Here is a 13,517-nt window from a genome sequence, read left to right on the forward strand (position 1 = left end):
AACCTGTAGGAAGATTTCCAGACTATTGTCTCTAAGCTATCGCCAGGCAGTTTTGAATCTTTTGGCCAATGGGACCTAGCTTGCTCTGGATGACTGCGTATCCATGCTAATGCTCTCCAGACTCCGCATTCTGGGCGCTGACCTAGATGAAGCTATGCTGGGCAGGCACTATTCCGAGACCTTTCCGTCTGGGGCTTCCGAAACTTGTTCCGGGGTCTGGCTTCCGCGCCTTTCAGGTCCAGCCCTTCTCAGCGTCTACATGCTGAAGAGCTCAGTATGAGAGACTATCGTGCTTGGTAGAATAGATAGTAGCGCAATGAATCTGCGTACGCTGGTGGAGTGCCCGGCGTGGCTGCAGATGCATCTTTGTAATTGACACATGTCGATCACGTTCAGCGACAATACCCATACTTAAGCAGATGCTGTTATCGCTACGGTAGGGGCGAAATGAACAACAGAGTCGGCAATTGTATAAACCGGCGTGTTGATTCAGAAAGCACATGATGGGAGAGAGGAGGTGAAGGAAAAGTGGGTCACGGTTTCTCTTGGCACTGTGATTCGTCATTCGCAATTTCCCCCATGACATCTGTGTATTTCTTGTTATGCACTCAAATCAAAACATCAACGCTTTCTACACGCAGTCTGACGGACGAGATGTTTGTTGGCTTCAGCAGCAGTTTCTGGTCATGCTTCTGTCCTCTTTGTTGACATCTATTTCTTGGCAAGTGTGCCCATTGCACGCAGGCGCTTTCCCCAGATGTGCACAATGACGGCCGGAACGATCGAAGCCACCGATATGGCAGCTTGAGTGCCGAAGCTGCCATCATATCCGACAGCATTCGCCCAATCGGTTTGGTAGTAGTCCACGCTGAAGCCACCCATCAATCGAGCAAAATTGAGCCAGCCACCAACTTCTGCAGGCAAGGTGGGGTATGAATCAAGGCCGTAGGCGATGTTCGCTACAGACATGACCATCAGGCCGAAGGTGTGCATGCCCCAACCGAAGATGACTGCGGCCACGTTCAGATGTTTCTCCAGCGCGAATCCGAACAGAATGAGCCCGGGAGCCATGAACAGGATGGCAATATGGATAGTCCAGATTCGGACCTCAGGCTCGAAAACACCGCCATGCTTGCGGACATATCTTCTGGCCATGAAGTCGTTGAAGTAGTGGCCAAATATCTCTCCGAGGAAGATGGCCACGATTGGTGTGAAGTACAGATATCCGACTTGTTTGGAATTATACCCGTAGCCTCCAGCTGCTTCGGGTTGAGCGAACAAGATGGCACCGCTGATGTTGATGCCGATAGCCCAAGCAAAGTTCATGAGACTTCAAGATTGTCAGCAGTGACGAGGACTCTGCAGGCAAGGCAACTCACTAATTTAGAGCAACCAAGAAGAACGCTGGCTGATATATGATCTCGAAGAAGCCCTTGAACGTGGGCCACAGACTCGGGAAGTATTCGTTGTGATGCCGGATTTGCCATATGCCACTGCAATCAACATCAGCCTTGCAACGTTTCTCTTCGAAGGACAACTTACACTAGGCGCTCGAATCGGCCGTACAGGCTCGATGCTCGCTCTGGCTGCTCATGGGAGGGTTTGGTCCGATCGTACCACGTCTCATCGATGATCAGAACTACCAGGATGATGTTGATGGCAACGACTGCAGCGCCAACCCAAGCAACATCAGTCCAACTTCCGGTGCCGTACAGGATGAAGTTGCTGTATTGGGGTCCGAAATAAGGACTCGCAATGTACAACAATGCCTGGAAGCATGGATCAGCGAGAGCCCACGAGAAGGAAGCTCCGAGATAATGACTTACCCACAGACCAATCTTTCGCGCTCGCTCGTGGAAGAAGAAAATGTCCTTCAAGACCGCAATCGTCATTGTCTGGCCAGCCGTGAGGAAGAGCGAGGTCAAGACTCGCATGGCGAAATAAACTCCATATGAGGGGGCTGCAGCTGCTCCGCAAGAGACCGCAAATCCGACTATGGCCGTCCAGAACATGACCTGAGACCCAGTCAGACACTGTACTTCCGGAGATTTGATCGAGCGATACACATACCGGCGCACGTCCGAACCACGAGCTCACAGGCACCCATATCAAACCCCCGAGAGCTCTTCGAAATTCTCAGCGTTGTGTTCCCAACATCGCGACGAGTTTGACCTACCCAGCCAAGACATTGAGGTTATTTGGTCGATTCGCTGCGTGGACTGAGACGTCCCATTCCCTCATTTGTGGGAACAATACAGCAGGTCCCCAAGTGGAAGTGTAGTCTGCTGTGAAGCCAGCGAACGCAGCAACGAACAATATAGCATGCTTCTTCCTCCATGACCAATTCAAGGGATCGTTTGGATCGTCGGTCGGTTGAGGAATGAGAACAGTCTACAGAAAGATCAGTGTCTTCCCCAAGGCGATGCTAGAGGAGTACGCAACGTGTCCGTCTTGAGCAAGCTTAAAGTTGGTCGCTTTGTCCCCATCTTTGACATCTACTAGGATGCCGCCATTGATTTGCAACTCCTGCGGTACTGGCTCTATTGTCGGCTCATGCTTCAGTTCCAGATGATCTGCATCACTGCTTCCTGGCGAATATTCCTGGGTACTTTTCTCCATCTTTGCGATTCTGCATTCACGCAGAGACAGCGATTCAGCTATGGCCAACGACCAACTCTAATATAGACGCACTTATTTGCGGAACACGCGGGGAACCTTTACCGGGGGCATACAGGCGTACCCCATGGGGCTGTCGCGTGGTTGGCTTCTTGGCGACATGGTGGCGGCCCCGGAACGTGTCAACATGGTTAGAGGTAAGCATGGTTCCGACATGATTTCTCATCCTCGCGTGGAACCGTGTGCATTTCAGTAGCTCGGCACTTGCATATCGTATTCAGTAGTTCGGCACTTGAATATTGTATTCGGAACACAGCCCGATGTCAGACTCCGCCACGGTTTGCAGAACCTCTCATCTTATTCTACGTCTTGGATTTGCGCAGCAATGCCGTGGCAGCACGCTTGGAGCGTTCGTAAGATCAGCGCGTGTGTGACTGATCACTGGCGATCAAAGAGGAGGATGTGCAAGTGCCGTCGAACGTGTTACAGAACAAGCCCTGGTACCTGGTAAACTGTAAACTAAGACACGACTTCTATTGCCGAATCGTGCGAGGTCACGGACATATGGTCTTCCTTGGTCCATTTTGAATCAATCCTCTCCAACGTGTCGACCTTCTGACTCTCATTTGCTCCATTTGTGATCACCGAGTCACCATGCTCAAGCTCGTTAGCCTCCGCCTTGACTGGTGCAGAGCCACCGTCTCCGATGGTCCCCAGCACTGCGCGCCGAGAGGGTAAGACACCAGCATTTGCGAACGTTCTGAAAGTTTCGTAATAGTTTTCCTCAGTATCATCATATCTGTTCCATCCGAACTTGCGCGCTTTCGTGATGGACATTGTTGTGGGCCAGGTCTTGCCTACGGCCCAGTCGAAGTAACCCCTGCGTCAAACATGAGTGTTCAAACTTCCAGATATTTGACGAATGACTTACCAAGTTCCGCTCCCAAAGGCATCTTTTGACCCTCCATACTTCTCGCATATACGATCCCAAACCAGCTTCTTGTCAGCCGCCCACTCAGACATGCGAAACTCATTCGCCATCTTGCCATCGTCGTTGATCTCAGGAAATGTAGTCTGATCTGGTATCTGCTTGACCATCAGTACAGCCACCTCAAAATATCTGGTCAAATGGCGAGTCTCTCGGGCGCTTACGTCCAAACCCCAATACTTTCCCATATTCCTCCAGAGGTATCTCCAAACGAAAGTATCGCCATTGGCATGATTGAACGCCTCGTTCTTCGTATGCTCTCGAGTTACAGCCCATACAGACATATCAGCGATACTTTCGGCAGTGGATTTGTCGTCGCAAGAGTTGTAGAAGAGCTTATTGCCCGGGAAGCGTGGGACTTCGCCCAGTTCTTTGCTGATTAGCATGTAGAGCGCGAGCGTGATAGACTCGGATATCCCATTCTCTGTGACGACAGGTTAGCATTCGATCGAGGAACGTTGGCACATCGCTTACTGGCAGGCGCAAAGCCGATAATACCACCAGGCCGAATGATGTTGTATGACCAACTGCGTTGCTTGTGCAGCTCAAACATGAAATCTTCTTGAGTGTAGTAAAAGTTCAAGCCGTGGTCTTCGTAGCGTGGTATTGTCTCTCGTGCAGGAGCTGGGAACGGGCCCAAATGAACACCGTAGTTCTACAAGTTGTGGGTTACTTCTCCTTGAAAGTGCACAAATTGTCATGAATGCATGGACTTACCTTGCCCCCAGTCTGTAAGCAAACTCGTTGCAAATTCCCTCCTGCCACAGTATCGATCGCTGTCAAGAAATTCTCAAACAACGGAACATTCAGCTCCGCCAGCCTTGTGAAATCATCCGTATGGACGTAAGAGGTGAAGAATGCGTGAGTGACGTCTCGACAGTAAGAGAACATCTTTTGAATAGTCGTCTCCACGGGCTCTAGGAAATCGAGGGCGACGAATTCGACCCGTGGATCTTGCCAGTAGTTTCGAGGAGGGCTTCTGGAGGTGACAACGATACGAGACCATTCTGATTTTGGTTGTCTGATGAGATATTCGACGATGGCATTCCCGCTGATGCCACTGCAGCCTGTGACGAAGGCAACTCGGGGTTGTGTGAATGGCATGATGTGATGTTGTGACTGGAGTGCTGGGATCCGGGCTCAATGGGTCGACGATGGTAGTTTTGCTTCAGCTATCAGTCGAGTGTTACTTCTGGTAGACCTGGTCTCGCAATTGATGAAGGGCTGGTGGCCCCAGCGCCACAGTGCGGAACTCATAGCGGCTTCGCTCTGGTCCGTGGTGCCGAAAGCAATAATGCTTCGGAATGGAAATTCGGAAAGCGTATATCAGCACCGGTAGCTCAGCCCGCCATATTGGCTGCATCATCCCAACTCCGGAATCATTGCGCAGTACAGCATGTGGATTTGGCATTACGTTGGTGTTCCCACAAAATAATTGTTACAATGTATTAGACCGATTAATTGGTGCACAATGGCTGGCCCTGCTGAAGGTCGTACGCATTGCGCATTTTCATGTAGTCGTATCGATACTAGTCTGTCCAAGTGAGAGCGTTGGAGTACTGCTCGACAGTTCACATAGTAGCCCAGCCTTCGAAGCCAAACAGGTCGCCACTAGAGTACTGCGAAGCGCCATTAGCAGCGTGCCTGTTGCCCGCATGCTCAAAGTCGAAGTCAAGTGTGGCCCAGTCGGGCAATTCCAGCGATGAGAAGTCTGACTGCGAGAGTGATAGCATCGCGTTCTCATCTGTATCATGTAGCGGGTTCCACGAGAATTCTGTGATGTGTTCCGCGTTCTTTTCAGAATAGGCGAGGTCGTTCCGTTGCGCAGCGGACGCTGTGCTCACTGGCGGTGATAAAAGTCCTCTGATGGGCGCTGGCTGGGGTCTTGCACTTTGGGCGTCCACCAAAGAGCTTGATCGTCGCTGGCTTGCTGGACCGGAGGGCATATTCTGACTTTGTTGTGCAACGAATTGGTCCTGCCCTTGTTTGTCTCTAACACCATCGCCACGTTCGGTAGTCACTCCGAGGGTCCTTTGTACCAATGCGTTCAACCTGAACGTGGTTCTGATCATTTTGCCACTGACCCATGTGCTCTGGCAGTAAGCCACAAGGGCATCGATGCCCGTGCGCAGAACGGCTTCATATGGGTCACGAAGCCCAGGGTGTAGAGAGACCAAGCTGTGCAGGATCATCGTCGCACTCGTCATGGGGTGTATGAATGCGAACGATTGCCTGGCGCGATTCTGCGGAATCTTCTCGTACACTCGAATCACAGCTGCAGCGAGCTGTGCGCACTGCATATCCACAGGTAATTGCTCTCTATTTGTGGAGCCATCTCTTGGGATCTTCGGTGTTCTACGAATAATCGCTTTCAAGAGGCAATATCGCTGTAAGAAGCTGGGTCAGATCCTATTTTGTGTACAAGAAGTCGACATGCTTACCACGTAGAGCAACATTGATTGCTTCGCCTGCCACCACGGGACGTTGGAAAACTGTTCTTCGAAGCTGCCCGATTCCTGGTATTGCATTCTCGTAGGCATTTCTTGCCGCCAGCTGTCGAGCGCAGTGTCCAGGTACTCGGAGACCATGCTGGAACTGCCAAAAGAGGCCTGCTTGCTATTGTAGACTGCCCTCCAGACATCAGCTGCGATTCGAGATTGGGATACATGCGCCTCGAGATACGGCAAGATCGTGACTTTCTCGAGACTCTTCTCTTTCTCGATCTCGCCTTGCAACGATGCGATACTCGTACTGGTCCGGCGATAGGCCTCTAGCCAGGCATCGCTGACATCTAAGGGAAGTCCAATCTCAATATTGGAATCCTGAATGAGGAAGGGGCGGCTGCTTTCGAGAGACATTCTACGATCTTGCAGGTAGATGCACCACCATAGGCGGCGAAACATTTCTTCGTCGAAAGCACACATATTAACATAAAAATCTGTGCGGTATATGCCCAATATATGAGCACTCGAGATGACGTGTGCAAGTGTGCGCTCCGCCCTTTCGCAAGCGTCGAGTCGGAATAAGTAAATGACCTGCTTCAAGGTTAGACTTGACATAGTGCGATGTGTAACACTGAGGAATTTACCATCATCGTCAGTGCCTGGAGACTGTGCAGAGACGGCGGTGAATCCGATGTGACATCAAGGTAGGGACGCATGAGCTCTACTGCGACATTGTAGATACTCCAGCCCGCCGAATGCGCAGCTTCTGCACTCGGTGTCCGAGGCGAAGCTGTGCAGCGCCCTAAGGCGATGCACATGAACAACAGGGCAACAGTAAGCTTGCTCTCGCCATGAGCCTCCAAATCCTCCAAAGTGACTTGCAAGGAGCGACTCCAGAGGTATTCGAAGGTTTTCCAGACACATGGGCGGTGAATGAAAGGATATATCATCGCCACTTCGTCGAAGAAGACGTTGAGAAGACCTTTGCAGTCTAGTGAGTCCGGGCGAACGTCAAATGAGGAGAGTACATCTGTAAGCCAGGTGGTGGACCCTCTGCTGTTGCGCTCATCGTGAGAACTGATAGTCGGCGTCAGTGGCCTGCGATTAGCGATCGGGCTATGCGTAGGAGACTCCGATATCTCGTCGTCTTCATTACGGACAGATGCTTCTCCTACAAACGTCTGTCGTCCTCTTGCATTGTCATGACATGTTTCCGGTGACGCATGATCCGTAATGGCAGCCGCAGAATACAGATCCCCGTTGCTTGAAGAGGCCCAGGCGCTCTGAGACAGTGATGCATTGAGTCGTTGCTCAACATTGAGCAGCCGTTGATAGACTTCGGTGGTCGTGATGTGTGAACTGTTCGCATTCGTCGAGGACGAATGATGGGAGCTCCGGCGCTTGTTCCGCGCATTCCCTGGAATCTCATCTCGTCGAGGCGTGGAGGCTCTGCGAGCCGGAGCTGGCGGTTCATCAACCAGGAAGCATTCTCGGCCTTTAATCGAACAATTTCTACACGGTAGACCGCCTTCACACTGCGCAGGTCAGCACTGCCTTGGGCTAGGTGCATATTTATCTGAACATACTTTGATCTTGCGTTGCTGACACTGGTAACTACCACTACTGGTCAGCGACTGATGGAGACCAAAATTTGGAGAACGAAATTACCATGCTTTGGCAGCATATGGCGTTCTTTTCGAGCGCTTTTGCGGTCCAGGGCGACCTTCCCGGCCTTCCATTCCGTTTGCCATGGTCAAGTGAATGCGGTTCGCGGATGTTAGGTCAACTAAGCAGGATTATTGTCCATAATACCGCAGACCCATCATGATGGTGGTCGGCACATATCTCCGGACCGCTGGCTGCCGTCAGCATAGGAACAGTCCGGTCTTTGTAGCACTTCCGCCGGTGGCGCTGGGCCAGCCCAAGAAGAACGACTCCAGGTGAGATTTCATGTTTTAGGAGACGTGGAGTGCATAGGGTTGGTCCCGCTGCGGAGAACCTGGGACCTTCTCGGAACTGTTTGCCAAGACTTTGTACGGCATCGGGGGCTTTGGAAGCCGAAAGCGCGAACTTCACGCGTTGTGCAACACGAAACAACACGTCTTCAATATGACCCGCCAACCACTGATCAATAAGTCACAGCAGCCATGGAATTTCACAATATCTATGCGGGCACCGCCGCCGGCAACAGCTGCTCCAGCACTTCCGCAAGTCTTCCTGGACCCACAGACGCTACAGATTTACATCTCCAGCAAACAAAATGATCTGGACGAACAAGCACTGCGCCATCATCCTCGACTCCTCTGATATTCCGCCAGTCATCGTAGGCATCATGATATTCTTGGCGCCAGCCTATTGACGCGACCTGCAAGTCGAGTCCTGGTCGCCTGGCATTGATCTCATTGGCATATTGTCGCCACAGGTCACCCCCTAGCCCTATGAGCAAGGTGAAGCGCCCGCGCCCACAGATGTCCAAGGTCGATATCCTTTGAGACTGCCCTGCCGGAACTACCCAGACGTGTGGAAGATGGTAGCCTGGAAAAGTCGTGACAACGAGTTCCATCTCCAGATCGACTTCTGCTACATCTGGCTTCTCGGTGTCGTCAGGCTCTGTCACTGACAAGGGTGATGCGCAGTACTGCTGATTCATCTGGATACCCAGGGCGTTTCCCTCGCGATCATTTGTCTTGATGGCGCTCCACCACTCTTCTCTTAGCTTGCTACCAGCTAATGAAACAGAACTCATGAGCTCGAGCTTCTTGATCCGCTCTTCTTTGTCCAGTCCGATGACTTTCCATAGTCGGCGTTGCTCTTCCATGCCTTCGTTGGCTCTTCGAACTACGCCATCGCCGACAGGTTTCCGTTCTAACGTGACAGTATCCAGGATCTTCGGGTGCGCGAGTCCCTTGATGACATACGCCAGTTTCCAGGAAATGTTCATCGCGTCACTGATGCATGTATTGCTCCCGAGCCCATTGATAGGAGGGTGTCGATGTACGGCATCGCCAATGCAGATCACTCGGCCTTTCTGGTACTCACGAGCAACCTGATTGTTGACGTGCCATCTGGAGACCGACAAGATTTCAATATCTCCAACCACATCTCTATCCGCTCCAATCATCTGGTACAGTCGAGCGCGAATGTCGTCGTGAGTTGGCTCAAATGCAACACCTCCTTCCTTGGCCGCCGGATGCATTGATACTGCAAACTCTGTCCATGGCTTCACCATCCTGAAATTGCCCACCGCTGACCATTGAGGTGCATCTGGATTTAAGACCCAGTTGAGGACTCCGGGTCTGTCTTGTATAAAGCGGCTCAGATCTGTTTTGATGTGAACGTTGAACACCGAATTCAACTGTTTCCCGTCAACGGGAATCCCAAGGCTTTGCAGTACAACGCTCCGTGCTCCATCTGCGCCGACGAGATACTTGGACCGAATGCGCCGCTCGACGTTGGTATCCCGGTCACGCAACACAGTCTCGATCAGACGGCCGCCATCCACTTCGGTCTGGCTTACAAACTCCATCCTCCACAAGACCTCCACACCTGCCTCTTTTACCTTCTCAATCAGGATCGGTTCAAACCTCATCTGTGGCAGATCGACAATCTCGCAAGGGCTTGCTCTTTCATAATCGCCTTTCCTGCTCCAGCCTGCACCCTGGAAGTACAGACGAGCGTACTCTTCACCATTCAAAGAATGCGTCCAAGACGTATGCTGTAGATACTGGCGAGGAGTCGCTGCTTTCAGCAGATCTGCTTCAATTCCCGCGTCTCGCATCACTTCCATCGCTCTCTGATTGAAGAGATGTGCACGAGGCGTGGGTGACGTGCCTGAGTGACGAGACACCACCAGCGACGAGATGCCGAGTCTGCTCAGCAATAGTGCTGTTGTTGCGCCCGAATGCCCGGCCCCAATGATCATGACATCAACATCGTGCGTGCCATTCTGCTCTATCCTGAGAGTCCCCTCTTCGGAGCCGATGTCACCCATCTCTTCCTGTTATGTGGAAGTATGACTGGAATTGAGGCAGGAAGACCGATTTGACAGCAGTACAGGAAAGATGCTATTCGACGACGAATCAGGAATGTAGATTTACATTTACATCAGCTGTCGCGAAGCTGCGGAGTTCTACAGTTCCCTGGACCAGCTCTCATTCCGCCCGCAATGCCATTAGAACTTTCTGCTGACCTGTCGGCTTACTACAGTAGCTCCGGCGACATGGAAAGCTAGTGATCGAGCTTGCATAGACTCCTGACGCGCTTCCGAAACACTTGTCGGAATGAGACATCCCCAGATTTCCGAAAAGCTTGGCATTCATGTGCCACACGCCCAGGATGAGCTATGGCTACTGGTAGACTTGACGAAGCCTCGGAGCACAGGTCTAGACAACAACTCAGAACTCCAAAAAATCTCAGCTCGAGGAATAAGATTTCGATATGCGACTCAACTATGTCTCCAACCCTCCTACAGGCCTGGAAGCCGACGATGAAGCTATAGTGGAACGTATCAAAGCCCGTCGAGGAGCTAAGGGTCTGATACCATTGGATCTGACACTATTACACGCTCCAAAGGTCGCAGATGGTATGTCCTGGTTCGATATGACACTATTTCAACGTTATTCTCATTCTCCGTGCAACGCTGACAACAACTGTCCACGAACAGGCTGCAACGCCCTCTTCGCCGCAGTCCGAACCAAAACTTCCCTCACAGACGAAATCCTCGAAATAGCCATCTGCCGCACATGTCTCGTCCTCGGCGCCTGGCACGAATGGAACGGCCATGTTCCGAAACTCCTCGCCTCCACAGCTTTTCCCGGCGAAAGTGGTCTAGAGATCGTCAAAGCCGTCCATTTAATTTCCCCAGGTCCTTTGAACGCGCGGCAATGGGCTGCATTGAATTATGCAGACCACATGTCGAGAGCTGTTGCAGTTCCTAATGACGTATTCGAACAGTTGGGCAAGGCAGGCTTCAGTGAGAAGGAAATTGTGGAATTGACGACGCTGATTGGGGCGTACAACATGATTGGACGGGTGTTTGTTGCTCTGGATATTGCGGAGGCGAATGAGAAGCCACCACAATGGATAGCTCAGTGAAGCATAGAAGAGCGTCTCGGACCAGCATCAGCTATTTATCGGTCGTAGACTGGTTGACTCAATTCCATCGTTTGTGCTTCATTCTAGTATATTGAGCTTTGATGGAGCAATCAGTCAAGCTGCACACCTTGATCGAGACCTCAGCTTCCATTGAGGACATCTTCTAAGAGTGCGGCAGAATCTTCCGGCAGGGAAAGAGAATCGGGAGGCATGCGCGGCATGTAACTACCACGCTCCAGGGACTCACGGAGCAGCTTTGCACTTTCACGCTTTCACGCTTTCACGCTTTCACGCTTTGACACTTCCACACTTTCCACCCTTCAAGTTCACGTTCACACTTTAGCACTTTCACAATTTCACAATTTCACAACTTCACAATTTGACAAATTCACAAGTTTATAATTCCACAATTTGACAATTTGACAATTTGACAAGCTCACAATTTCACAATTTGACAAGTTCACAATTTCACAATTTGACAATTTGACAATTTCACAATTTCACAATTTCACAATTTCACAATCTGACAATTTCACAATCTGACCATTTTACAGTCTCACAAAATGACAAAATGACAAAATAACAATCTCACAATGGCACAATATCACAATATCACAATATCACAATATCACAATATCACAATATCACAATTTCACAATTCGACAATTTGGCACTTTCACAATGTGGCACTTTGGGTGTTGAACTCTAACCTTCCACGCATCCCTTCACAAACTAGCACGCCGAACTTGAGATGAGATAGAATCAAGACTGTCTGCCCTGTAAACCAAACTGAACTCTCTAATCTGAGATGAAAGAGAGCAAGTGAACATAATGTGATGCGTTACCAAAGCTGCATGAGTCCAACTATCTAAAACACTGCTGGAACAGCTGGACCCCAAACAGACAACGCTTCCGGCCCCGCAGGAATGCTACCAACAGGTGTATCTTTGTTCACCATATCTCCATCTGCATAGTGCTCCTATAAGCGAGTCTCAGCATTAGCTGTCGTAACAAGAGCACTTCCCGGGGACGGGAGAAAGGCTTACCACAACGAATTGACTGGGATCAAACCAGTAGTCAAAGATCTGACTTCCGAGCAGATGCTATGCAACTCCATCAGCATCACGAAAGGCGTTTGAAAAGACTGTAACTTACCCTCCCCACACCCCAACACAGCTTATATCCCTGATTTTCCAAATGCTGATGACCAAGCTGCTGCACATCCAGATCATGAACCTCAAACGCCGCATGCGCAACATCCGGCTTTGCATGCGGTTTCGCACTCTTGATGAAAAACGCATGATGATCAGTAAACTCCTCTCCACGATCGATATGCAAAAAGCAAGTCGAAGGCTTTCCATCCCGTGTCAGGACATCCGAAGGCGCGAATGATAAGTTCTTCGTATACCAATCGAACATCTCCTGGAAAGTGCCGATGGGATATGCCACTCCTACATGACTCCAGCGATAGACAGGCGCCGGGCCAGGTGGAACGCGATGAAATCTACCGAGGCGAGATTTCTCGTTTTCGAAGTTGAGGACAAGCTTCTCTCGTGGAGGTGGGTCGGGTATTCGAGGTTGTTGGCCATAGACCAGGTGACATTTGTAGCCTGCTGGGTCTGTCAAGGTCACTGCCTCGCCGCCGCCAGGGTAGCCATCAAGTTGATAGATTTCTGTGGCGCCTGGGATTTGCTTGGCCGCCTTCTCCAGTTCTTGATGAGACTCTACTTCAAAAGCGCCGCCATCGAAAGATGATTGTCCATTTTCTGATTGTCGGGCAACGTAACAGATTGGTTCTGAGCCGTATCCTCGAAAGAAGATGATCTTGCCCGGTTCTTCTTTCTCGATCTTGAGGCCGAAGTCAAGCAGAAATTGACGAGCGTTGGCCAGGTCTGCGTGACTATAGCTCACAAAGGCGGTCTTCAGGATGCGGACTCGATTGTCGTCGTCTGGCAAAGGCATCTTGTGATTCTTGGCTAGGGCTGGTGGACTAGGCCCAAAACGATTAGCCGGTAATGAAGCTGAGTGTTGATGTTCGTTGACAACGCCAAAGACAATCACAAAACTCCAGCATACAGTATATAGCAGCTTCTGACGCTTCGAGATGCGCCCGCAACCACAATGTACATCCACAGCGTCATGTGCATCAGCATGCACTCGTGCGACTGCCATGCTGCGTGAAAGTATCGGCGTTCCGAGAGAGCTTTCCGAGCAGGGGTCCGTTTCCGACACACTGTAGCTGTTCCGCATTTTCTGAATCACACCTTCGCAGCTGATTCCCGATCATAGCTCCAGAGCAGCGAAAGCATTGTACTATAGAGCATCAGTTGTAGCACATCAACAGTGTCCAAAACGCGCAATCCCTGATCCAGTTT

The 13,517-nt window shown here is 50.8% G+C and overlaps 6 protein-coding genes across 6 annotated transcripts; 1 reads left to right on the plus strand and 5 right to left on the minus strand.

Annotated features, from left to right (window-relative positions):
* Positions 1–711: 711 nt before the first annotated feature.
* On the minus strand, positions 712–2,619 carry RHO25_005686 (uncharacterized protein; the record flags this gene model as incomplete). Its single annotated transcript, XM_023596570.2, has 7 exons — positions 712–1,330; positions 1,380–1,493; positions 1,543–1,769; positions 1,827–2,015; positions 2,071–2,125; positions 2,177–2,391; positions 2,443–2,619. 7 exons carry the CDS (start codon positions 2,617–2,619, stop codon positions 712–714), a joined length of 1,596 nt encoding a protein of 531 aa, XP_023452833.1.
* Positions 2,620–3,135: 516 nt separating this feature from the next.
* RHO25_005687 (uncharacterized protein) lies at positions 3,136–4,708 on the minus strand (the record flags this gene model as incomplete). The annotated part of the gene is made up of 5 exons (XM_023596571.1): positions 3,136–3,496; positions 3,548–3,702; positions 3,769–4,028; positions 4,079–4,259; positions 4,322–4,708. The coding sequence occupies 5 exons, from the start codon at positions 4,706–4,708 to the stop codon at positions 3,136–3,138; spliced, it is 1,344 nt and encodes a 447-aa protein (XP_023452834.1).
* A 467-nt stretch (positions 4,709–5,175) lies between these two features.
* RHO25_005688 (uncharacterized protein) lies at positions 5,176–7,799 on the minus strand (the record flags this gene model as incomplete). The annotated part of the gene is made up of 5 exons (XM_023596572.1): positions 5,176–5,991; positions 6,046–6,639; positions 6,693–7,583; positions 7,635–7,662; positions 7,717–7,799. 5 exons carry the CDS (start codon positions 7,797–7,799, stop codon positions 5,176–5,178), a joined length of 2,412 nt encoding a protein of 803 aa, XP_023452826.1.
* Positions 7,800–8,212: 413 nt separating this feature from the next.
* On the minus strand, positions 8,213–10,039 carry RHO25_005689 (uncharacterized protein; the record flags this gene model as incomplete). The annotated part of the gene is made up of 1 exon (XM_023596573.1): positions 8,213–10,039. The coding sequence occupies one exon, from the start codon at positions 10,037–10,039 to the stop codon at positions 8,213–8,215; it is 1,827 nt and encodes a 608-aa protein (XP_023452827.1).
* Positions 10,040–10,485: 446 nt separating this feature from the next.
* RHO25_005690 (uncharacterized protein) lies at positions 10,486–11,142 on the plus strand (the record flags this gene model as incomplete). The annotated part of the gene is made up of 2 exons (XM_023596574.1): positions 10,486–10,630; positions 10,712–11,142. The coding sequence occupies 2 exons, from the start codon at positions 10,486–10,488 to the stop codon at positions 11,140–11,142; spliced, it is 576 nt and encodes a 191-aa protein (XP_023452049.1).
* An 868-nt stretch (positions 11,143–12,010) lies between these two features.
* RHO25_005691 (uncharacterized protein) lies at positions 12,011–13,104 on the minus strand (the record flags this gene model as incomplete). Its single annotated transcript, XM_023596575.1, has 3 exons — positions 12,011–12,121; positions 12,189–12,245; positions 12,298–13,104. The coding sequence occupies 3 exons, from the start codon at positions 13,102–13,104 to the stop codon at positions 12,011–12,013; spliced, it is 975 nt and encodes a 324-aa protein (XP_023452048.1).
* Positions 13,105–13,517: the final 413 nt, after the last annotated feature.

The sequence above is a fragment of the Cercospora beticola genome, chromosome 4 (assembly GCF_033473495.1).
Source record: "Cercospora beticola chromosome 4, complete sequence".
NCBI classification, from domain to species: domain Eukaryota; kingdom Fungi; phylum Ascomycota; class Dothideomycetes; order Mycosphaerellales; family Mycosphaerellaceae; genus Cercospora; species Cercospora beticola.